Raw genomic sequence first — 25,559 nt, forward strand, 5'->3', positions numbered from 1 at the left:
GACATCTGTATTGACGCACGTGCTATAACGTCCAGAGATGAGACGGTTTCAACTCCCAGTTTGTATTTCTAGTTTCATAAAGATTGAGAGCTAGCATGCCGGTTGTTTATGTTCATTTAGTGAAAATGATGCAAAGCTCTTTGCATTATGCAAAATTGGTCTTTGTAACAGATTCTTGCAAGCGCAAGACTGGTTCTCAGGGAAACTGACTCATAACCTGTGCGTATGTTGCAAATGTTTGCAATAAATGGTCTTCAGTACTTCAGGGTTCATACACCTTTTACAAGGTAAAATTCAAGCACTTTCACGGACCATTTTCAAGTTTTTCCAGCACATTTCAGCTGTGGTAAATGAATGATGACGGTGAGGAACCTGACCGACAGACAGCAGCCCCACACAAGCTGCTTCATTTCTTTACAATGCAATAGAATAATAAATTTTCTTTAGCCATATTAAAAAACACAGAAGTGGTAAAACTATGTTGCATCTGGGGGCAAAAAGAGCTGGTGTTGTCCCCTTATTAAAATAACCCTTGTTGAATGAGACATGTGCTTCATATAGAATAGCTTACACAGTTAGATAAATCACAAAAATAAAAGAGTTAACCAGACATTTCAATCCTGTGAGTTACAGTGATTATAACTTAGTTCATTCTAGTTTTGTCCTAACTAGATATTTAGACATAGGGCCTAATACTGCTGTAATACTGTGAAGTCATGTGGTCAGAGGTGAACTTCGGTATAGCCAGTGTGTATCGTATTTAAAATAATTAACACCCTTGAGCCACTGTGTCTTTGGACATAGATAATGCTGTTTGCTGTGATGGATAATTAAAGTCTAGCTCTTATTTATGCATAGAAACGTTAATGGCGAATATCATGTGTAGCGTCTTTATGCGGGTCCACACCGGTTCCTATGGGCCAACTGCTCCTGGATCACCAGACAGAACCGGGATCACACGTACGTGGAGGCGAGCGAAACCTTTTTTATTTTACGCTCTGAACCTATTTAGTCAGATAGTTATTTATTGTAAAGTAAATGCGGAATTTCAAGCATTTTCAAGCACTTTCTCCAAAATGTCAGGACTTTCCAGGCCTGGAACTCTGACGTTAAAATTCAAGCATTTTCCAGTATGTCAAGCTCCCTTATGCGTTTCATTATAAAACCCCCCAGGTGTTGTGGTCTTTCAGGTGTTTTTTTCGGGAAGGTCCCATCAATCATCATGCTTCATTTGTGAATTTCTTAAGATTTGATGAGATTGTAATGAGATTTCCACAATTTTGCATGATCTTTTTTCCTTAAGCATGAGACAAATACCAATTCCCATTCTCATCCTTTCACAATGTCCCTGGGTCTTTGCTCACCGTTAGTGATATACTGACAACAATTTAGTGTTCTCCTAACCTTCTAACGTTTTCTAATTCTCGGAAACTTCAAATGCAAAACTGGAGAAATGTAAGAAATGTATTCGTTGATAAGCTATAACTGTACATAGACTCGGTTCTCCCAGTACCTGAATGTCTGTAGTATGACTGGCCCATCTAGGAAAACACAACACTAATTTAAAGCCTGTTTGAGAGACTCATATAATAGCCAATGTGAATTAAAACGGTCAACCAGACCTGCAGCTTGAATTTCTCATAGCCATTTATTATAAATCATGTAAAAGCTATAACATTATTGCTTATCGGACTGGCTCTTTTGTGGCACACAGGCCGGTGAGGCGAGACGGCGCGCGGGGCTGCGCTCGAGTGCGCGCGCGCTTGCACGTTACCATGACAACCCCCGACGCCGCGCACGCTGAAGGTAATGTGTCGCTGGTTAAGATGTAATTGCACATGTAATTCTTGTACTGTCTTAAAACACTTCATTAGCCAAATAAACCATTGAATAACGTACACGTGTATGAAACAATGCATTAAAACAAGTTGTTCATGTTTTGTTAATACAGCTAGCTATCTTACTCAGTTTAAGATGAGCTAGGTTAGCTAAATGAACTTTAGTCTAGGCCTAACTTGACGTAGCTAGTTTAGCTAGCTAGCTAACCAGATGATTAGCTAGTGATCTTATCTAACAGATACTCCAGAGAAGATTTTTCACATGAATTATGTTCCCCCCCCCTAAACAGACATTTTATTGGAATAACAGTCGCAAGCAAATGTGCCAGAGATGTATTTGACCAAAGGCAAGTATCCAGCTGGATTAAACCAGACATGGAGAGAGAGAGCGACTCACCCCCGACAAACGCGCCGGGTCCTTGCCGAGGATCCTGAGTGGTCTCTAGCTGTGGTGCCTTCACTAGCCAACCTGTGTCTTCAGAACATAGTCAAACATTTTCAAGGTGATACTCTTTCCACTGTTATTGGTTTAAAAATGTACAAACATATCTATAAATACAATTAAGACTTATACTGTAACGATTATTGTGATTTGGTTGATAAAATTAAGGTTTTGGTGAATTTCATGAAAGCCAGTCTGGTTTTTTTGCTTCTTAAAATGTTATTAAAAGGTTTTGCTTATTTGATATATTCCAGAGAAACCCATTCTTGACGAGCTTCTTCCTGACCACAGGGCCTACGTCCTGGAGAAGTTGTCCACGTCTCTGCCCCTGAGTGTAACAGCTAACCTGGTCAGCGATGAGGCTTATTGGAAGAGATGCTGTGAGAGCCGCTGGGGGCTGTGCGACGTCTCTGAGTACGGCAGCAGCTGGAAACGCATGCTGTTCGAACGTCATCTGGAGAACATCATCGAACTCTTCATCCCGGACGTGACTGACCCGGAGTCAGTGCTGGAGGTCGTGCCGCAATGTCAAAACTACGTGAGGAGGTTGAAGATTTCTCAGCTCCTGCCACCCATCAGGGAGCCGCCAAAGTTTGAGGAGGACGATAGCTCAGAGTTCGCCAGTGATGTAGGTCACGAGGGACCCTCGGTGGACCACTTTGACTTCGGCATTCTGCTGGACAAGCTGAGCAACCTGGAGGAACTGCAGCTGGTTTATGGGGTCAATGGGTGCGGCATGAATTTCGAATGGAACCTGTTTGAGTTCACCTTCCGTGACTGCGATTCGCTGGCCAAAGCCTTGAAGTCCTGCAGGTCCTTAAAGGTTCATATGGATAATTTTGGATGAGCTTCCTTCCATCGTGTTTACCTGCAGAAAATAGCGTCCAGGCAAACCTGTTTAACCATTCAAGAGTGCTCCTGTCACCAGTCATTTTATGCAATTAAATGATAAAACAGTGGAAGGACAATATCAGGTTATTGGCTGGCAAAGTGCTACCAAAAATGTAACTACAGATGCCATAAACTGAAAAATAACATCCAGTAAGATAGAACATACACTACTCACATAAAGTTAGGGATATTTGGCTTTCAGGTGAATCTATGTAAAATGTAAAATGTTCGTGCTACAGTGATATATTATGAAATTAAGACATTTAAGTAGAAGCATGCAATGGTGATTTCCTAATCTCAAACAATTGATTGAAACAAAAGCCAACAACAGTGTTGGGTTTACCCCACCAAAAAATGTCAACGTCTCAATAACTTGAGATGTGCATCAATTACTGCTTGACAATGACATCTCGTGCTGTTCACAAGTTGACTTATTGTCTGCTGAGGCCTGGCATCCCACTCTTGTTGAAGGGCTCAGGTCATTGGGGTTCAGGGGTACAGAGTTACGAGCCTCTACACTTGACTCGAGCAAGACGATGACGCCTGTGTCTGCTGGTGTGGTCACGCACGCTTGCATGTCGTCTAGCACGCAGAGCATTCTGGTATAAATGGTTCTGAATGGTCTGACGTGACACCTGTGTGTCTCTCATCTCCCTTATATGTTCCTGGAGTCGTGTGGCGTTCATCTGGTTCCGCCGGGGACTTTTCACAATGGAGCGGTCATCAGCGTGGGATGTGGCCCAAGGACGTCCTGCTGATGACACTCTGTGACACTCTAAGCTCAATGGCCACTTCCGTCTGAGAACATCCTGTTTGAAGCCTCACAGGGGCGAGGTGCTGTTGGTCCGTGGTCTCATGATGTCAAAATGTGAACAGCATGATGAGGAGGACTGTTTAAATACCAATTCTAATTGATCCAGGAAGTGTATTGGTCGATTCATGGACCATAAACCTTTTGTAAATTTTGTTGTTGTGCGATTGACTTCTTCTTGTTAGAGAAGTACTGAAACATTGAACAGTTGGACATTTGCATTCAAAGGTTTAGAGAATGGCATATGACGTTCATCTGTAAAGGCTATTTGGGTTCAACCTGAAATGCCACCCTAACACAAATATCCCTAACTTTCCGCCAGTACCGTATATTGTAACTAAACAGTTTCGTGTCTTCTCGAAAGGTGAACATGAGCTAAATGGTATCGTGCAGTAAGTAACATTTGGGAAGGTCACACCTGAAACTCCCAGCCATTTCCTGTTCAATACTTCCTACTTTCTATTATCCTTGATGTGTTTTCACACCCAGCCGTTTCTCCCCTCCATTCTCCATGGCTCCTGGTACTGCACTCTTGCATATTTAACAAGCAGCTCCTTGGTTAAGTAAAGCTAGCCACAGAGCAAAAGACGCCCTGTGTTTTATGTGAACCCCTCCTTTTAAAAGGTGGTGTAGGCAAAGCGGTGCATTACGTTAAGCCAAAGGGCCGTTGTACACAGCTGATGTTTGTGGTGTCTCTCCTGAACAGGTACTCAGGATCCATCGGAGCAAAGTGGATGATGAGAAGTGTCGTGTGCTGGTGAGGTCCTTGCTGGACCACCCGTCCCTGCTGGAGCTGGATCTCTCTCACAACCTCGTAGGGGACCGAGGAGCGAGAGCCATCGGCAAACTCCTCAACCGCAGCCGTCTGGAGAGGCTGGTCGTTTGTGACAACCAGATCAGGGGCCCGGGGGCCCAGGCCTTAGGCCACGCCCTATCTAAGAACCCCCCCCTCGTCTCCCTTAATCTGAGACTCAACAGGCTAGGGGATGAGGGCGGGCAGGCCATGGCTCAGGCCCTGGTGAGCAACCAAACCCTGATGAACCTTCATCTGGGGGCCAATGAGATGACAGAGCCCACAGCCACAGCGCTGGCTCATGCTTTAGTGCAGAACTCCACGTTGAGGAACCTTAACCTGGCCTGTAACAGGCTGGGAGTGGTGAGTCTTGCTTTGAGCGCTTAAGCGGGTATAAGACAATAACTTCTTTGATCATGTCATTGTATATATATATATACACGTTTTGTCCACATGTTAAGACTTCATCTTAACACCTATGTGCTCAGAACTCGCCTCTCTGGAGCATCTCAGTTTTCAAATGCGGACGTGAATAGATTAGTTCTCGTTGATCCAGCGGTAATGCGTGCTTAATTATTGATAGAGCCGGGTTGGAAGTGCCCTGACAAGCGGAACAGTGGAGGGGAGATTATGGCTCTCTGGGCGTCTTATCAGCCCCCACAGCTCTCTGGATTTTGTCATCTCCCCCCCCCCCCCCCCCCCCTTTCGGCCAGCTCCTCATTCAGAGTGAAATTGTATTAGGATTAATTCCCTTATTCAGGAGAAAGCTCTGGCTCCATTTGACCAAGAAACATTAAAACATTAGACCGATGTTTGGTCAGAATGTTTGAAGAGTGCATAATATGATACGCATGTTCATCACTGCTCTGACCTTGGAACAATCTGCTGCAGCACAGAACGAAACACACTCCTACTTCTCTGGACGAGAGGGAGTGGTGTGACACTGCAGTTAATCCTTGGAGTGCGAAACGTTTGCCGTTTAACATTCACGTCTGCTTTTTTGCTCCAGCCTCTCATGTCAGAATTAAGCGGTAGCTAACAGCAAAGCTACCATGAATCAGAACACCAGATCTCGTGATCTGTCGTGCTGATGTAAATTATGGACATGTTTACTTACCTGGCAAGGCCCTATTTCCTTTCAGTGGATGTTAATGTTATGGGGAGATGGGGAAACACATACATTTGCATGACATGAGTTTTTATTCGCTTGTGTAAGATAAGTTTGCTTCTCATCACTGTTTACACCAATACTGATGTTTGTTTGTTAATTATAACATCTTATTAATTATTTTGACATTTTACATCCTCCATTAATGTCATTATTATTTTGCATTTGAGAATTCCACTCCAAGTAGCTGTTATGTAATCAGCACCAGCAGTTTACATCCTAAATGTTGGGCGTGGGGTTAGCAGTTGCTTCGCTTTAAAAGCAGACGTCTTGTTTTCTGCCCTCCAGGATGGTGGGAAGGTTCTGGAGGAGGGGATGTCTCACAATGGCAGCCTGCTGGAGTGCGACGTTCGCCTCACCAACATAAGCCTGGAGAACCAGAACTGCATCAGCCAGAGACTGTGCACCAACCGGATCAGAGCCCAGTGCAGACAGACGCCGCGGGCCTCCGCCACGCCCCAGTGAGCTGCCCCGCTGTGTGCGCGTCACGGGCAGGTTTATTAAAGACGTCCTTAGGAAGGGATCACCTTTTAGGATCATTAGCTGTGTGTTTATGTGCCTGCAGTGGATGAGGCAGGATCTTACATTTCTGTCTTGACCAGGGAATGACTAGGTGAGGGAAGGTCAGAAACATAAATGTGAGTGAGTGAGTAAAAATGTGAGTGAGATTACAAGGGAGGGGGAGATTGAGTAGATGTAGATGAAAAAGTAGATGTTTAAATAATAACATTCATTCCATGGGGTTCTAAAGTATTTGAGACACCAAGAGATGACTAGCTGATGGGTCGAAGACCTTCGGATTATGGATCTGTTTCCGTCACATTTAGCTCCGCCCTCCGCCCCAGTCCTGTGTTGTCTGCCCTAATCCCACATTGTTTCCTGGTTTCCCTTCTGTGTGTCACGCCCCTGTACCTTGTGTCCCTGCGTCTTTTCTCGTTCTCACTTGTGTCTTGTTAATTTCCCATTTAGTCTGTGTTCATAATCCCCGTGTTTCCCCAGTTCCATTGTCGGTTATTGTAAATTGTCCATGTGTTACTCTGCCTGTTCCGCCCACTGTTTTTCTCTCTCTCTCTCTCCCTCCCCCTCCCTCTCTCTCTCTCTCTCTCGCTTCCTTTATTCCCGGTTCGTTCTTTGGTTTGTCATGTTTTACGGTATGTGTATGTTCGTTGTCTGTATATTCCCTCTCCTAGTTTCCTTGGTTGTCTGTGTCTAATGTGTCTGGTTATCCGTTGTTTTCCACGTTGCCCATGTCTCCCAGTTGTAACGTTTAATTGTTTATTCGTTCTTGTTGTCCATGTACTTGAGTTGCCTCTTGTTATGTTTGCCTTGGTTCTTATGTTAATCCCGTTCGTCTGTTGCCCATTTGCGTTGTATTTGATATCTGTTGTAACCGTGTGTGTCAGCCGTCGTAAGCTAGTCGTGTTTACCGTGTCCTCGTTTGTGAACTCCCTGGTTGTGTGTGTTCCCCTTTACCTGGTCTTACTCCTCTATTCAGTTGTTTGTCTTGTCGCTTTAATAAACTCTTCAAACACCTGCATTTGCATCACGTCCGCCCAGTCCACACGATACAGTTTCCAGGGGCACAGCATTTGAATTCTAATGGACACGCATACACACATGCTTGTGTCTTTGTATCTTAAGATTAAAATAACTGTATACATGTGCCTTAATCCATTTTAGGATATGCTGCACCCCCAAAATGTTCTACCACAATGGTTTGTACAGTCTTAGGGTGCATACATTATCACAGTGATCACACCTGAAGTGTGAAAATGCTGTTGGATCGATTTGGAAAGCTAGTGTGCAAACTGAACAACACCTCAGGACATCTCACGACATCTCAGGACAGCTTATCAACACTTCCTTCAGTAGATTTATCTTCCCAACATCGTAGGCCAGGCTGAGCTTCTTAGGAGATTTTCACATGCAAGGTAAACAAATACATTTGTTCCATCAGTGAAATGAAAGTGAGCACCTTTCAAGTCAGATTATGCTTTATTGAGTTTTCTTCAACTTAACACGTGTTCAGACTCCAAACTATTACATGCCACATTCTGAAAAGGCAACATCGTGTTTGCAGGTTCGATGTGTGTTGATCGGTTCTGTGCATTTCTTGAAATATCTCGCTGACGACAGCAGAAAAGGTGTTTATACCATCAACTCTTCACCAGCTGTTAACCAGCAATTCTTTATGTTCAGAGTATTAAGTAGGCAGTGGAATGCTTTTTGAAGTGTAATGGAAGGCTACAATGACAAATTGTGAAATAAATTAACACAATCTTGACTGGTAGTTGACTCAGAGTGCTTGATTTCGGTGATGCCTGTTTGAATCTACACTTCTGCTAGACAGTCAGTAGTCAGACAGTCATGAAATATCCAACAGCATAACCAGTGGCAAAAGAAAACATCTCCTATCTATGTTTCCATTTTTCAACAATAGTAAAACATCACTCGTTTTCTTACACGTTTAGGACAACACAGTTGGAAACAAGTTATGGAAAATGTTTGCTGAAGGAGAATTTGAGTTAGGGTGAAGAGGGCGGCGGGAACCTCAGCCCTCACCAGGACCATCTTCAAGCACCTTTTACATTTCCATGGAGGATACATATAATTGCCAGTCACATCATCTTGCTACAGTTAGCTAGGAGCCAGCTACACTCACCTATGTCACACAGCTCATTATTTACACATTCCCCTGTTGTCATTATGAGAGCAGAGTGAGCAATCGCACAAGTTTTTTATGGAGAGAAGTTCCTTCTGTGCAGAAACGTAAGGCCCCAGTTCAGCCCATTGGTAGAGTTGGCTGTTGCTGGGCGAATTAGGCAACCCTTGGGAACATGTATGGAGTCTCAGATGAGGGACATAAAGTGACACTGTTGTCCTGAATCATTTCTCTCCTGCGTTTCCTCCATTATTGTATACATCCCGCTTGAACTGTCGTGACCTCCACAAAAATCGCTATATACAAAGTAGTTCACAACACAGAAACAGAGACCTGAGCACGAGTTCATCTCTCACAGCACACGGCTTCTTCCCCGAATGACTTGGCGTGGTAATTACAATCCAGCAAGGAAACTCCTTTGAAAAGTACAGTGGTAGCACGGAGAGACGCATGACAGCCAAGCATGCATATGTCGGCAGTTCCTTTAACTGTATTCAGAGGGGTGTAGTGGGTGTCATCTTCAGTCCCTGTCCGCTGTATTATTTACAGGAAGACCAGTGGTATAGTTCAGCCTTGTTGCTATGGATTACCACACCATCAAGAGTGCATGGAGGGATAGATACTTCAAGCTTTAGATTTAGCCTCGAGAAGTCTGGAAAACTGGAAGAAAGTGTAGTGTCCCTACTAACCCCTGTGAAAGGTTTCATATTTAACCTGTTGGTGAGCATGGTTCACTAATGCATTTTGTGTAACTGATTATCTTTCACAAGAGATACCACACTCTAACATTCAACAATTACTGAAAATATTCATTTTAAAACGGCACAACAGCTACGGTGACTGAAGTAAAACTATCAAAAGTACACTAGCTACTTTTCTTACTTTGCTCTGATACAGTGGTCTTCACAAAATGACCTGAAATTAAAGGCATTTAAACATTTAAACAAATGGAAGGCTTCCCCCTTCTGTCTCCGAGAGCCTCGTGTGTGATCTCGAGGCTTCAAGTAGGGAATGTCTGCACACATACACGAGAGCGTGACATCTTACACTTACACATGCCAACGACACTTCTGATGCAGAAACAAATTTTAGGCACTTCAAATTACTGTTAAAAAAACTGGAATCACAAGAATTGTTTCATGCTGTTATATAAAAAAAACATCAAAACTATACAAGATACATAAAAAAGAAACTAGTAATAATCGCCATCACGCTGAGATCTGAGAAGAAGATGAGATGTATTCTATTTTGACATAAGAATGGCTTCTCTTGTCCTTTGGCTTGCATATACTAAATTATTCATACTGACTCACTATAAATACAGTTGTGATCAAATTTATTCAACCCCCACTGAAATAAAGTGTTTTGGCCAGTTTGACATTGATTTTGATCATTTCAGTCATCTTATTTGCAATTATATCAAAGAGGCACTTATAAATTAGACAAACATAACATAATATTTATGATGGAATAACCACAAATGTCTTTACTGTGCTCACATCATTATCAGTTTTATTCAACCCCCTAGTGACATTATTTTTTAGTACTTAGTACAACATCCTTTTCCAGTTATGACAGCTTTCAAGCGTGAAGCATAGCTTGACACAAGTGTCTTGCAGCGACCTATGGGTATCTTAGCCCATTCTTCATGGGCAAAAGCCTCCAGTTCAGTCACATTCTTAGGCTTGCGCACTGCAACTGCCTTCTTTAGGTCCCACCAGAGGTTCTCAATTGGATTTAAGTCTGGTGATTGCGATGGCCACTCTAGAATGTTCCAGCCTTTCATGTTCAACCATGCTCTAGTGGACTTGGATGTGTGCTTCGGATCATTGTCCTGTTGGAAGGTCCAACGTCTCCCAAGCCGCAGGTTTGTGACTGACTCCATCACATTTTCCTCCAAGATCTCCTGGTACTGAAGGGAATTCATGGTACCCTGCACACGTTGAAGCTTTCCTGTACCATTAGAAGCAAAACAGCCCCAAAGCATAATTGACCCCCCGCCATGCTTCACAGTAGGCAAGGTGTTCTTTTGTTCATAAGCCTGGTTCTTCCTTCTCCAAACATAGCGCTGGTCCATTGTCCCAAACAGTTCTAATTTAGTTTCATCTGACCACAGTACACTGTTCCAAAACCTTTGTGGCTTGTCCACATGACTTTTGGCATACTGCAGTCGACTTTTCTTGTTCTTTGGAGTCAGCAAAGGGGTGCGTCTGGGCGTTCTGGCATGGAGGTCTTCGTTATGCAGTGCGCGCCTTATTGTCTGAGCTGAAACTTCAGTGCCCACATCTGACAGGTCTTTTTTCAGTTCCTTAGCAGTCACGCGGGGATTTTTCTCCACATTACGCTTCAGGTAGCGCACAGCAGTCGCGGTCAGGATCTTCTTTCTGCCACGACCAGGTAACGTTTCCACTGTGCCCTTTAACTTGAACTTGCGAATGATACTTCCGATAGTGTCTCTTGGAATATTTAACAACTTCGCAATCTTTTTATATCCATTGCCATTCTTGTGAAGAGCAATAACCTCTTCTCTTGTCTTCTGGGACCATTCTCTTGCCTTCACCATGCTTGGAAACACACCAGTAGATGTCTAGAAGGAGCTGAGTATCACAGTCCTTTTAAATCTGCCTAATTGGTGCTTATCATGCTTGATTGCTGCTCGTTGACATCCACAGATGTTTTCAATACCTGATGGAAAACACTGGAATGAACCTCTGTTCTTAGGAGTGGTAGTCGTAAAGGGGTTGAATAATTGTGTCAATGAAGAAATCACAAAAAGGTCATTTAATACTTTATGACAAAAAAAATTGATGCTATCTTAGTTGCATTTAGTTCTTTAACAAGTCCTTGTAAGATTTCATTATGAACACAATTACAAATGTGCACTGAATTCCATAAAACCCTTCGCAGCATTGGGGGTTGAATAAATTTGATCACAACTGTAGTTAAGGAAGAAAAAATGTGATGTAAAATTAGCATTTTTGGCAGTTGCTTTCTGACTCTGTTCCACATCAAGTAAGCCCTCCTGGAATGATGTGTGAACTGGAAATCACAGGAAAACCCCTTCGAAAATGAGACCGTCTCATTTTATGGTCTGAGGAGAAATGAAAAAACACTTGGTTGCTCTATGAGAAAAGCACAGTAATTCTGCAGGTCTTACTCAGCATGACAGAATATGCCAATTCACCTAATCAGCAGTGCATAAACTCAGTCCTGACACTGCACCCTTTCCTGGCACTGTGTCAAATGCAGATCACTGATCCATAGATTAGAATAGCTGTCATATATCTGTCATATTGATTATCAAAGGACAAAGGTCTTCTGATACCTATTTGATACCTATCCCAGATGCTTAACCCCTGACAGATACATTCCCTATAAAGTTATTAGTTTTAACCAACAAAATTAACATGAAAGCTACTGTTAAAACAGTGTAATTGAGATTTGCATCTTATTACTGTTATTTTACACATGACCAAGACCAGAGACAGACAGCAAGAAAGATGTTTGTCTGCAGTGGACAGAATTAGAAGTGTCATTTTTTATCATGCTGTAAGAGTATGCTGCTTTCTATTGCCTACAATAATAGAAATGTCAAAGTATTCTGATTAACTGTTGTTTATTATGCATAATAATTAATTAACTGTATTTGCTTGTGTAGCGTGTATTTGTGTAAAGGTTTTTATCTAATATGTTCCGCTTAAAACAACATAGTCCCAGGCAAAGCTCCATTCAGTAGTCTAAAGGGATAAGCGTCTCATTATTGTTTGTAGATGGAAGCATCTTTCATTTGGCCCCAAACAAGTTGCCTGAAGTACATTCCTCATTATGAACACTGACCAGCTCTCCCAAGGGATGCCATCAGAAAAGTCCTCTTATCAGCGACCAGCTCACTAACGAGCACTCGAGGCTTTGCCGGGCGTAAGCCTGGGTCATAAAGACGTCTCCACGCAGGATCCGTTCCGGTGCAGCGAGCGATGGTCGTGGTTGAGGCAGCCCTCGTTGCGGTGCACGATCAGAACGGGGAAGTAAAGTGCGTCCTGATAGGCCGGTGGGGAGGGCGGGCCGTCCTCCTGGGCGGGCCTCGCGGCCAGGCAGTGCGTGCTCTCGGTGGGGCAGGCCGCCTCGTTCAGGCTGCCTCCGCGACTCCCCCACAGCAGGCTCCTCCTGGACCCGTACAGGCGGCCCAGGGAGAAGCGGCTGGCGCTGAAGGCCAGACGAGGGCTGCTGCCGTTGCACACGCTCAGAGCGCTGCGGGAGAAGATGGACGAACTGCTGATGGTCCTGTGGCAGCGTTCGCAGCTCTGCCGGTAGCCGGCGCCGTGGGGGGAGTAGCCGTGGCGGGCCAGGTCCATGAGCACGGCCTCGGAGTAGCTGGGCACCAGCTGCTGGTTGGAGCGAATGTGCCACTCCAGCTCGGTGCTGTCGACGGTGGTGACCCGCGGGATGCGTTGGCAGTAGGGTCGCTCGTCTAGCGGCGTGGCGGGCACGTAGTCGAAGCCGAACAGCTTCTCCACGTGGTAGTGAAGGTGGGCCGTGCAGTACTCGCTCAGAATCCGCATGGGCCAGGACAGCGTCAGCGCCGCCGTCCCCCAGAACAGGCCGCGTTGCGCGTACCACGGCGGGCGCTCCATGTCGGAGAAGGCCACCACGCACTCCCTGAAGTCCACGTTCTTCAGGTGCATGCCCTCGCGTGCCTCCATGTAGTCGTCCAGGCCCTCGTTCTCCGTGAAGAACCTCGCCCTCTGGGTGAGGTACGCGTTCTCCGACTCCACGTTGGCGAAGCTGAAGCACTTGGTGAAGCGGAGCTTGGTGACGGGGAAGCCCTCCAGACCGGCCAGCTGCTTGGACACGTCCTTCACCCCGCAGTTGGCGTAGTCGAACTCGGCCTCCGCCACGTGCGTGTTGACGCGCTCGTGGTAGACCTGCGTGGCCGTGTAGGCGTCGCCGTTGCGGTAGCGCGTCACCTGCCTCGTCCGCCGCACGTAGTGGTAGCTGATGGCCTTCCACCAGATGCAGGGCGTGGCCTGGCACATGCGCTCCACCCGCTCCGAGACTCCACCTACGTCCACCTTATGCTGCAGCTCGCAGCGGACGTAGCAGTGCCAGCACTCCGCCAAGTACACCACGTAGAGCGTGAAGAGGAAGGCGGCGGGGATGTAGACGTAGCCGCCCGAGCAGGGGCTCTCGTAGCTCATGGACTTGAAGGAGCTGTCGAAGGTCGTGCGGGTCACCTTGGTGAGCTGGCACCAGGCCATGGCCACCACGCAGCCGTACATCAGCAGGGTGAGGAGGAGGCATTTCCAGTGCGGCTGGCGACACAGGGTCTTGCTCAGGGACTGCCTCTGAGGACACTGCTGGGGACGGAAAGAACGGAAAGAAGGAAGGATGTGAGAGCACCATGGTTACTGGTTCAGGCTTCATTAGTGGCTATCATGGAGTTGTCTTTCAGTGCTGGGGAGCAGTTTTGCAAAACTTCATACAGTAAACTAAAAGTGTCAAAATGTAACATTTAAACTGACGTCGTTAGATAATCAGGAACAGAAGGGCTAAAATGTTCCTGCAGATGACAGCCTAGCCACCCCAAAAAGATCTGCAGATAATTTCACAGAGAAACACGTGGCAGGTGCCATCTTGCCTCACACCAGGGTACACTGAGCCTTCGAGAGAGCAGCAGAATCTTGCCACACAGGTCAGTGAGCTGGCACTGAGCACAGAGCTGCACTACACACAACCCAGCGACCATCAAACATGCCTGGCACGCATGGCTTCCCTGGATCTGGGGAAAGGATCGTATGACCGCAGCGGCGTAACTACCAAACAATACGTCGGCTAGTGCTGTTTCAGACAGATAAGGAAGAGGCATGTGTGTGTGACCATGCTCGGTTCTGACAGCTGATCCCTGGAGATGGACTTTTAGGGTGATGCATTGTGAGACATAATAAGGTATTGCTCTGCCGTGCTCTTTACGTGGTAGGAGACTTTTAATAATTAATGCTGGTCTTTTTCTCCACCGTGTCACATGCTTAACCCCCCCCCCCCCCACTCCATCACCACCCCCCCCTCCAGGTCCACCCTGGCAAAGCTCACAGCAGAAAAAGAAAAGGTGAGAACCATTTGCTGTATGCAAAAGGAAGAGAGTAGCTGAGAGATGCATGATTGCAGCGTGCTCCGGGGCTTCGCACATGATCACACGATTCGAGACTGGCAAGAGGACCACAGACTCGTGGGCAGTTCTCGTGTTCTTTCCTTCAAGAGCCATGCAGCCATATTTTGATGGAATATCTGCCTGCAGCTTCATGAAACTGTGGTTTTACTCCCAAACGTGAATGCATGGTTGTCTCTCTGTAATCAAAACTCTTATCTGGTTTCCTTTGTCCGCTCACCTTGACGATTTAGATAATCCTTTAATCTTTGTGCTTTCGATGAATGGTGTTTTTGTATATATATCCGCATTCTCCTTCTCACCTCAGCCCACAGTGTACAAAAAGACAGATCCACTGTTGGAGGGTCTGCTCTTTTGTTAGGGGAAGCACAATTCAAACACAAAGCCAGGTATTTTCATTCTAGTGAATCAAACTGCCATGAGGACACAAGATGGGATCAACACTTATTGCAACCAGTCAAGCTGGTTTCCTTTCATTTGATATGCGTGTGTTCAGAATACAAATGGCATTGTGATCTGCAATGAGAAAGTGGCTGTAACTAACAGTAACACCAGAGTGCTTCATGAGATTCTGTTAAGTTCTACTTTATCACTAAAGCAAAAATAGAATAAATCTAGGACCATTATTAATGCATGTTTTTCACTGCTTGCCAATGCAGCTCCTATTTATATTTCAAAGAAAAAAGTGAAGCTGTCAGTAAATATATTCATGCATACAATTAGCATAAATCAGTGATGATCATAATTGCATCCGAGAGGTCATTCCCAAAAAAGTGGCAGAGGACACTGGTACACTACAGGAGGCACATGTGTGGCAAATAAAACTAATTTGTCAATCACAACGTACAGAACATTGTTATATTTTCATAATTTTTTGAAGTTTTAGTTCCTATACATTAAGCCTAATTGTTTTACAGTCGTGGCCAAAAGTTTTGAGAATGGCACCATTTTCACAAAGTTTGCTACCTTAGATTTTTTAGAACCTCATATTAGATGTTTATATGGTATAATGAAGTATAGTATGCATTCCAAACATTTTTATTGACAAATACATCTAGTTTAAACAAAGACTTGATATTTAGTATAGCCCTATATACTGGTGATATTTAGTATAGGCCTATATACTGGTGATATTTAGTGTCTTCTTTAAGACTTCTGCAATTTGTCTCGGCACGCTGGATATCAGCTTCTGGGCAAAATCTTGGGTGATGGCAACGCATTCTTGTCTAATCAGTGCTTGGAGTTGATCAGAGTTTCTGGGTTTTTGTTTGTCCACCCTCCTTTTGAGGACTGATCACAGGTTCAATGGGATTGAGATCTGGGGAGTTTGCTGGCCATGGACCCAAACTTTCAAGGTTATCTTCACCGAGCCACTTTATCACTTTTGCCTTGTGACATGGTGCTCCATCATGCTGGAAGAACCAGGATTCCTGTATTGTTGGCAGAAGTTGCTTTTGTAGTTTCGATACCATTCCTTATTCATGGCAGTGTTCTTCGGCCAAGTTTTGAGCGAGCCAACTCCCCTGGATGAGAAGCAACCCACACATGAATCATCTCAGGAAGCTTCACTGTTGGCAGGCCTCAGGTCTCATGGTAGTGCTCACCTTTTTTCTCCAGACAATAATTTTTCCAAATTCCCTAAACAGTCTGAAAGGAGCTTCATCAGAGAAAAGAACTTTACCCCAGTCATCTGCAGTCCAGTCCCAATACGTCCTGTAGAGCGTCAGTCTGTTCTTGATGTTTTTCTTGGAGAGAAGCAGCTTTCTTTGCTGCCCTTCTCGACACCAAGACATCCTCCAAACGCCGTCGTCCAACAGTGCGTTCAGATGTACTCACACCTGGCCTCTGCCATTCCTGAGACAGCTCTGCACTGGTGGAGACCCGATCTCATAGCTGCATCCTCTTGGCAGCCTGCAAATGAACCACTCCTAGAAGTTCTTGATGACTGGATATATGGTTGAATGGGGTGCTATCTCACAAGCAGCAATGTCTTTGCCTGTGAAACCCTTTTGATGCAATGCAATGATGACTGCACCTGTTTCCTTGGAGGTAACCATGGTTAACAGAAGAAAACTTGAAAGCACCACTACCCTTTGAAAGCAACCAGTCTGCTCCTCTGATCAGCATGACGGAGTGACATCAGCTGTCTTGTCCTCATTAACATTTTCTCCTGAGCTAACGAGATGATCACTGAAATTATTTTACCAGGCCATTTTGTAGGGCTGAAATGCAGCGGCAAGAATGCACTATTTTTTGTAATAAGGTCATTTTCATAACAGAGAATGACTTTGCAATTAATTTCAATTAATCTAATCACTCTTCAAACTTTGCAAAATCCAAATTGTGTGCCATCCTCAAAACCTTTGGCCATGACTGTGTATTTAGAGTTGAACACATTGCTTTGTTGTTACAGTAACAAAACCTAGTAAGGATACGATGACTAAAGTGAGTATTCACCCTCTCAAAGCAGCTGTGGTGAGGAGACTCAAGATTATTTTTACTCCTGAGCAGCAAACCGTATTAATTTTCCCACAGGAAAATCAGATCCGCAGCAGCAACTCCTACTTTGGGCAAATTCAGAGTAGCTTCAGAGCTAATCTGCCAGATGAAGCCCTGGGTGATATTCCCTGTTTCTCTCCAGCTGGCTACACTGACGGACCAGCACCGTGCTTGTGCTGCGTTTTCAGGCTAAGGATGCTTTCTGGATTGGCACCGGGATCTGGGCCGGGGTGGGGGGGGGGGGGGGGGGGGGGTGACGAAGGCGCCCCACTTCTCCGCTGGTTATTTTCATGTTCTGGAGTTGTGCAGATAGGTGGTGAACCCACAGGCACTCATCTGAGCCCTCGTTGTTGCTGGATGTATTGCGTTTAATGAAATGTGGTGGTGGAACATTATCGTGCAGGCAAATGTTCAGTGCTTGAGGCAGAGGAGGAGACTAATAATATGCCCTGTTGCCTTTATGAAAGGGGGTTTAACAACCCATAGGATTATGTATGGAACAGAATGACTTCTGTTCATGCTACGCCAAGGCTTTCATTTGAATGGTCCTTATGGACTAGCCAGAGATGTTACGTGGTTAAGAAAGCGCTAGTTAAACTAGCGAGTTAAAATACACATTTGTTGTAATATTGTAATTTCACAAATTTCTTCCCTTAAAATAGCCCATAGTGATGTAGCGTGGCTATGTTGGGACAGTGCCCTCCCCCTCGTCTCATAAATCTCCTCCCTCACCTGCCTCTGCCCTATTCACAGGTCCAATATGAAGAGGTGGGTGTCAGATTTTGCTCCATATTTAATCTTCAATAATTCTAGACTTCCAGATAAGTCACCAAATAATCACCTATTTATCAATATATTAATCAACAACTGTGCTGTAGAATATATTGTAAATTTTATACTGAATATACTTATATACATATCGTTACTGACACATTATGTACTTTATGCAGTGTACCATAAAGTACATTTTCATGTGAATAACATCAGATGAGAGTAAAGAGACAGGTTGACCTAACTAATTCTAAAAAGTTGTTTATTATTGACAGCACAACAATAATTTACAAAACCACCCTAGCACAAAGATTTAATTTATGGGATTTAAGTCAGCTGAAACAGTCTAACAGCTGCACCATGGCTGAGTGGGGAACAGTAATGTTGTTGTATTTCCATGGAATAACGATGACCTAATAATCCACAATCTGCACATGCCCCTTTTTCCTGGAAACATCTCTCATCGTGCAGCTTCTGCAGATTTTCAAGTGAACGAACTGCGAGCTTCCACCCCACCTTATCCCAAAGGTACACCAGCAGATTTACACTGTGTAGCCCAACCGGAATGAACTGAAATCACCGTCATGTTCCAGGAACCAGCTAGAGGCGACGCTTACTATTTGAGATAGCACACTGTCTTCCTGAAAATAGCCCTTTTTTTTAAAAACAGCTACATGGGCAATGATGCTTACTCACATTTCAGAAGACATTGAGAAGACGTGTGGGTGGTGGTAGGTGGCCTAAACGTGTGCAGAGAAAGCATTCCACGCGCCATGACACCACCATTCTTTCAGTGTAGGTTGACACAAGGCAGAACTCCTTTTGCCAAATTCTGACCCAGCCATCTGCATGTCACAGATGTCACACTCATGAGGCAACGTGTCTTCTACTTTCAGTCATGCAGTGCTGGCAGTCACGGACACGCTGCAGCCTCGTCTTCCTCTTCCTAGCTACCAGGAGAGGAACCCAGCACGCCCGCTGCTTCTGCTCCCCGTCTGCTTCAGGGTTTGACGTGTCGTGCATTCAAATATGCCACTCGGCACACCACTGTTGCACAGGGACGTTACGTCGAATATTTGTGAGCTTTCTGTTTGCTGTTAGCTGTTAGCTTAGATTTTACTGAGAGCCTCATTCTCATTAATGGTGTTTTCACCCACACTTATCCACTGATGCTTTCTGGGTAATGCCACTATTCTCTGTGAACAGTATAGAATTGTGTATGAAAATCCCTGCTGTGTATATGCTTTAGCTTTGACACCAACAGTCGTACCGGAGTCAAAGCTGCTTACGTCATGAATCCTGCCAGTTCTAACATTTGTTCCAATGTCCCAACTAAACTCATCATATTACTTGAATTCTAATCTACTGCCACATGATTTCATGCTTGGAAGACGCTTTTTGCATTAACAAGCAGGCATGTCTAATCAAGTGACCCAAAATTGATTGAAAAGATTGATTACCAGTCCAAACCTTGCCTTTCATTTGCAAAGTCTATTACAGTCTGCTTAACTTTAAATACTCCCACTGTCATGTAATAATGAACAAAGTGTTGAAAATAATTCATTTGATAAATGATGGATACATGACAGACAATGTAAGTTCACTGTAAAAACTGCTGTAAAATAACCATAATAACAGGATAGTATTAGTATTAATAGATTATTATCCTGCTATTCTTAACGTTTTTATAATGTAATATCAATTGTAGCTGATTTTGCAACAGCTACTTTCGACATTTTTAGACCATTATTCTGAGAAACATGAGAATGCAGGATGTTACTTCAAACACAGCATGACTCTAGCAGTCCCCCCCCCCCCCACTCCTAACCAGCCACACCCTCTCCATCTAACCCCCAACCATCATGCAGAAAAGCTACGCCCATGATTTGACTTGACAATGCTGTATGTTGTCTATGGCACAATCCGAGGCTTGAAACTACAGTCTGTTTTAACATTTGTGATAAATATTTGTGTTGTTATGCATGCAAGGTACACTGAAAAAAATAAAGCATTGGCTCAATGTAATAAAATTGAATTAATCGATCACACGAATTTTTTTTCATTGACTCAATCTAAAAAACTAAATTCATTTAGTCATTTTTTCGTGTGATTGATTAATTCAATTTTATTACATTGAGCCAATGCTTTATTTTTTTCAGTGTAATATGCTTCAAGACAGGGTTGATAAAAACCTTTGAAACATTAATAATAGAAAACAGACATCGAGTTAAATTATTTATGTTGGTGTGACAATGAAAGGTGTTTTCGTAGTATTTTTATACTGGTGAAGTCTGTTTACTTAGGTTTACAGTATTACATTAGAAAAGTATTACATTACAGTTATATGCTGTATTTAAAGAAACTGTATCCTATTAATCCCTGAAACAGTAAGATACTGTTAATTTTACAGTAACTTCCTGGCAACATTGCTGCCAGTTCTTTTTTTTTACAGTGTAGGCTTGAAATTTGGAGCCAAAGGGGAAACATGTGAATCGCACATGTGAATCACGAGTGCACGCACGCAGGCACAGACGCAGGTGCACACAGACGCAGGCGCACGCAGACGCACGCAGACGCAGGCACACATACATGATCACCTCGAAGTACAGTTAAAGTCACTTGTCCTTTGTTTATGTATATCAAGTGTGACTGATATGTGGGATCAAGACCCTCACAAAAGCTCACCAGGGGTGTCTCGAATACTGTAAAGAGTGCCTGTGTAGGGAGGTGTGTGGGGAGGTGTGTGGGAGGTGTGTGGAGAGGTGTGTGGAGAGGTGTGTGGGAGGTGTGTGGGGAGGTGTGTGGAGAGGTGTGTGGGAGGTGTGTGGGGAGGTGTGTAGGGAGGTGTGTAGGGAGGTGTGTAGGGAGGTGTGTGGAGAGGTGTGTGGGAGGTGTGTGGGGAGGTGTGTAGGGAGGTGTGTAGGGAGGTGTGTGGAGAGGTGTGTGGGAGGTGTGTGGGGAGGTGTGTAGGGAGGTGTGTAGGGAGGTGTGTAGGGAGGTGTGTAGGGAGGTGTGTGGGAGGTGTGTAGGGAGGTGTGTAGGGAGGTGTGTAGGGAGGTGTGTGGGAGGTGTGTGGGAGGTGTGTGGGGAGGTGTGTGGGAGGTGTGTGGGGAGGTGTGTGGGGAGGTGTGTGGGAGGTGTGTGGGAGGTGTGTAGGGAGGTGTGTGGGAGGTGTGTAGGGAGGTGTGTAGGGAGGTGTGTGGAGAGGTGTGTGGGAGGTGTGTGGGGAGGTGTGTAGGGAGGTGTGTAGGGAGGTGTGTGGAGAGGTGTGTGGGAGGTGTGTGGGGAGGTGTGTAGGGAGGTGTGTAGGGAGGTGTGTAGGGAGGTGTGTAGGGAGGTGTGTGGGAGGTGTGTAGGGAGGTGTGTAGGGAGGTGTGTAGGGAGGTGTGTGGGAGGTGTGTGGGAGGTGTGTGGGGAGGTGTGTGGGAGGTGTGTGGGGAGGTGTGTGGGGAGGTGTGTGGGAGGTGTGTGGGAGGTGTGTAGGGAGGTGTGTGGGAGGTGTGTAGGGAGGTGTGTAGGGAGGTGTGTAGGGAGGTGTGTGGGGAGGTGTGTGGGAGGTGTGTGGGGAGGTGTGTAGGGAGGTGTGTGGGAGGTGTGTGGGGAGGTGTGTGGGAGGTGTGTAGGGAGGTGTGTAGGGAGGTGTGTGGGAGGTGTGTAGGGAGGTGTGTAGGGAGGTGTGTAGGGAGGTGTGTGGGAGGTGTGTGGGAGGTGTGTGGGAGGTGTGTGGGGAGGTGTGTAGGGAGGTGTGTGGAGAGGTGTGTGGGAGGTGTGTGGGAGGTGTTTGGGGAGGTGTGTGGGAGGTGTGTGGGAGGTGTGTAGGGAGGTGTGTGGGAGGTGTGTGGGGAGGTGTGTGGGGAGGTGTGTAGGGAGGTGTGTGGGGAGGTGTGTAGAGAGGTGTGTGGGAGGTGTGTGGGAGGTGTGTGGGAGGTGTGTGGGCAGGTGTGTGGGGAGGTGTGTAGGGAGGTGTGTGGGAGGTGTGTAGGGAGGTGTGTGGGGAGGTGTGTGGGAGGTGTGTGGGGAGGTGTGTAGAGAGGTGTGTAGGGAGGTGTGTGGGAGGTGTGTGGGAGGTGTGTGGGAGGTGTGTGGGCAGGTGTGTAGGGAGGTGTGTAGGGAGGTGTGTGGGAGGTGTGTAGGGAGGTGTGTGGGGAGGTGTGTGGGGAGGTGTGTGGGAGGTGTGTGGGAGGTGTGTAGGGAGGTGTGTAGGGAGGTGCGTGGGGAGGTGTGTGTGGAGGTGTGTGGGGAGGTGTTTGGGGAGGTGTGTAGGGAGGTGTTTGGAGAGGTGTGTGGGAGGTGTGTAGGGAGGTGTGTGGGGAGGTGTGTGGGAGGTGTGTAGGGAGGTGTGTAGGGAGGTGTGTGGGGAGGTGTGTGGGAGGTGTGTAGGGAGGTGTGTAGGGAGGTGTGTAGGGAGGTGTGTGGGAGGTGTGTAGGGAGGTGTGTGGGGAGGTGTGTGGGAGGTGTGTAGGGAGGTGTGTAGGGAGGTGTGTGGGAGGTGTGTGGGGAGGTGTGTAGGGAGGTGTGTGGGGAGGTGTGTGGGAGGTGTGTAGGGAGGTGTGTAGGGAGGTGTGTAGGGAGGTGTGTGGGAGGTGTGTAGGGAGGTGTGTGGGGAGGTGTGTGGGAGGTGTGTAGGGAGGTGTGTAGGGAGGTGTGTGGGGAGGTGTGTGGGAGGTGTGTAGGGAGGTGTGTGGGAGGTGTGTGGGGAGGTGTGTGGGAGGTGTGTAGGGAGGTGTGTAGGGAGGTGTGTGGGCAGGTGTGTAGGGAGGTGTTTGGAGAGGTGTATGGGAGGTGTGTAGGGAGGTGTGTAGGGAGGTGTGTGGGCAGGTGTGTAGGGAGGTGTTTGGAGAGGTGTGTGGGAGGTGTGTAGGGAGGTGTGTAGGGAGGTGTGTGGGCAGGTGTGTAGGGAGGTGCGTGGGGAGGTGTGTGGGGAGGTGTTTGGAGAGGTGTGTGGGAGGTGTGTAAGGAGGTGTGTGGGGAGGTGTGTAGGTGTGTAGGGAGGTGTGTGGGAGGTGTGTGGGGAGGTGTGTAGAGAGGTGTGTGGGAGGTGTGTAGGGAGGTGTGTGGGAAGGTGTGTGGGAGGTGTGTGGGGAGGTGTGTGGGAAGGTGTGTGGGAGGTGTGTGGGGAGGTGTGTGGGAGGTGTGTAGGGAGGTGTGTAGGGAGGTGTGTAGGGAGGTGTGTGGGAAGGTGTGTAAGGAGGTGTGTGGGGAGGTGTGTAGAGAGGTGTGTAGAGAGGTGTGTGGGAGGTGTGTGGGAGGTGTGTGGGAAGGTGTGTGGGAGGTGTGTGGGGAGGTGTGTAGAGAGGTGTGTGGGAGGTGTGTGGGGAGGTGTGTAGGGAGGTGTGTGGGGAGGTGTGTAGGGAGGTGTGTAGGGAGGTGCGTGGGTGGTGTGTGGGGAGGTGTGTGGGAGGTGTTTGGGGAGGTGTGTGGGAGGTGTGTAGGGAGGTGCGTGGGTGGTGTGTGGGAGGTGTTTGGGGAGGTGTGTGGGGAGGTGTGTGGGAGGTGTTTGGGGAGGTGTGTGGGAGGTGTGTGGGAGGTGAGTGGGAGGTGTGTGGGAGGCGCGTGGGGAGGTGTGTGGGGAGGTGTGTAGATGTGTGAGGAGATGTGTGTGGAGGTGTGTGGGAGGGCGGTGGAGAGGTGTGTAGGGAGGTGTGTGGGGAGGTGTGTAGAGAGGTGTGTGGGAGGTGTGTGGGGAGGTGTGTGGGAGGTGTGTGGGGAGGTGTGTAGAGAGGTGTGTGGGAGGTGTGTGGGGAGGTGTGTGGGAGGTGTGTGGGGAGGTATGTAGAGAGGTGTGTGGGAGGTGTGTGGGGAGGTGTGTAGGAAGGTGTGTGGGAGGTGTGTGGGGAGGTGTGTAGAGAGGTGTGTGGGAGGTGTGTGGGGAGGTGTGTGGGAGGTGTGTGGGGAGGTATGTAGAGAGGTGTGTGGGAGGTGTGTGGGGAGGTGTGTAGGAAGGTGTGTGGGGGTATTTGGGGAGGTGTGTGGAGGTGTGTGGGAGGGCGGTGGGGGGCTTACAGTGGCGCGAGCGCTCACCTCCTCTCGAGGGCTCTCCGCTCCGTCATGAGCTGTGTTGATGCTGCTGCTCTCAATGGCCGTCGCAGCCGATGCAGGTGACATGTTGGTACTGGACGTCGGGCGTGAATCACATCATAAATGCGAAACATGCGGCAGCCATACATCGTCTATGGCACTTAAAAAGGCAAATCCTTAGTGATGCAGCATCTTGTCCATAAACATAAGAGCAAAACGCTGGCTGTGCCCGGTGGTTTTAAATCGTACATCCTCTGGTTGCTATTCGTTGTTTGTGTATCAGGTAACCAACACGTCCTCCGGGTCTTTGGGGAATAACAGCACTATAACGTCTCCTCCGCACATCAAGAATTAGCTCCGATTTCGGGATGTTTCAGAAAACCTAGACGGAGAAACCATCTCAGTGAATCACAGGCTAATAACGACAGAAACAATGAACACAAAATACACGTGCGGTCCCTGACGACGATGATGATGATGATGATGATGATGATGATAGCTGCGGGGTTGGAGCGAGGAAGACGGCGGTATCGCATCCTCTTCCTCAGGTACCGGAGTCAGCAGTGAGGACGGAAAGAGCGGACAGTGAGGACGGAAGGAGCTCGTTTACCTGTCCCGCTGGTCCTGCTCGGAAAGACTAACGTGATTCGCTGGTTCGTGGGTCCCAATGAACGGATCTAAAATGATATCTGAGCGAGTCCAAACAAAGGACATCCGGCTCCTGTGGGTTCATTCTGCATGTGAGCTGTGAGCCCATCCCTAGCGGAATGGTACGATCAGCGTTTTGGCCCAAACCAATCCTGAGAGAATATAGTATGCAATTTATTTTTGCGTTAAGACATCATTGGGAATTAACACAGTCTGGATTTACCTTGTATCTCATGGTGATTTTTATTTTGGTTTGCTCGTTTGATTACATTTTTGGGCGACCTCGTTGCGATGGTGCTCTCGGTGTAAACTAATATATAAAAATATCGGAATTTAAAAAGTGGAACATTGATTGATGGTGTTCAAATGAGCTTAGAGGAGTCTGGTTCTTTTAATGTGTGTATTTATTGTAAGATGCCTGATCTTTGCATGAACAAAGTGTAAAGAAACGAAAAAAAACTGCAAAGATTGCAATCGTCACTGAGAACCACTAACATTTACACACAGTGAAAATAGAGCGAACCCACACACACACACACACACACACATATATAACCTCCAGATACACACATATAGCGGGCAGCCAGCGACACACTTGCTGGGGGTTACGCTTGTGTTTGCTAATGATCATGCATCATGATCAGAGTTCACTACACTGCATCCTGCATGTCCCATGTCATGTCCCAGACTCACGCTCGGGGAAGCGTGTAAACTGTCTTCACGAGGAGGGGGAGGAGTTTTCGGAATCGTAATTCTAGCTAGGCCCCTCCCACTGGGGAATTCCCACTCTAAGACAAACAGCGTGTGACTCTTAGTAACTCGACTTTGGCCCCGCCCCCCGCGCCTGTGGACACC

The 25,559-nt window shown here is 46.6% G+C and overlaps 2 protein-coding genes across 6 annotated transcripts; one reads left to right on the forward strand and one right to left on the reverse strand.

Moving 5' to 3' along the window:
- The first annotated feature begins 1,784 nt into the window (after positions 1–1,784).
- On the forward strand, positions 1,785–8,331 carry drc5 (dynein regulatory complex subunit 5). 2 transcript variants are annotated; one of them, XR_013133276.1, is made up of 6 exons: positions 1,785–1,806; positions 2,129–2,341; positions 2,535–3,103; positions 4,689–5,138; positions 6,232–7,874; positions 8,024–8,331. XR_013133276.1 is itself a non-coding variant. In XM_077017673.1 (5 exons), the coding sequence occupies exons 2-5, from the start codon at positions 2,170–2,172 to the stop codon at positions 6,406–6,408; spliced, it is 1,368 nt and encodes a 455-aa protein (XP_076873788.1). In that variant the 5' UTR covers positions 1,785–1,806; positions 2,129–2,169; the 3' UTR covers positions 6,409–8,331. The 2 variants fall into 2 exon arrangements, 1 of the variants encoding a protein (XP_076873788.1); XM_077017673.1 differs by having other exon boundaries at positions 6,232–8,331.
- A 4,203-nt stretch (positions 8,332–12,534) lies between these two features.
- tmem151ba (transmembrane protein 151Ba) lies at positions 12,535–25,473 on the reverse strand. Of its 4 annotated transcripts, none has more exons than XM_077017670.1 (3): positions 24,667–25,473; positions 24,060–24,438; positions 12,535–13,956 (listed from the first exon to the last, which is right to left on the reverse strand). In XM_077017670.1, exons 2-3 carry the CDS (start codon positions 24,141–24,143, stop codon positions 12,535–12,537), a joined length of 1,506 nt encoding a protein of 501 aa, XP_076873785.1. In that variant the 5' UTR covers positions 24,144–24,438; positions 24,667–25,473. The 4 variants fall into 4 exon arrangements, with proteins under 4 accessions (XP_076873785.1, XP_076873784.1, XP_076873783.1 ...); XM_077017669.1 differs by having other exon boundaries at positions 12,535–13,959; XM_077017668.1 differs by having other exon boundaries at positions 12,535–13,959; positions 24,042–24,438.
- Positions 25,474–25,559: the final 86 nt, after the last annotated feature.

This window comes from Brachyhypopomus gauderio, chromosome 9 (genome assembly GCF_052324685.1).
Source record: "Brachyhypopomus gauderio isolate BG-103 chromosome 9, BGAUD_0.2, whole genome shotgun sequence".
Classification (NCBI taxonomy): Eukaryota; Metazoa; Chordata; class Actinopteri; order Gymnotiformes; family Hypopomidae; genus Brachyhypopomus; species Brachyhypopomus gauderio.

Coding starts and splice junctions, on each gene's coding strand:
- drc5 (XM_077017673.1), top strand. CDS start 2,170: ATGTATTTGACCAAAGGCAAGTATCCAGCTGGATTAAACCAGACATGG. Junction 2,342..2,534: donor CATAGTCAAACATTTTCAAG/GTGATACTCTTT, acceptor GATATATTCCAG/AGAAACCCATTCTTGACGAG. Junction 5,139..6,231: donor CCTGTAACAGGCTGGGAGTG/GTGAGTCTTGCT, acceptor TCTGCCCTCCAG/GATGGTGGGAAGGTTCTGGA.
- tmem151ba (XM_077017668.1), bottom strand. CDS start 24,143: ATGTCACCTGCATCGGCTGCGACGGCCATTGAGAGCAGCAGCATCAAC. Junction 13,960..24,041: donor AGGTGAGCGCTCGCGCCACT/GTAAGCCCCCCA, acceptor TTCCGTCCCCAG/CAGTGTCCTCAGAGGCAGTC.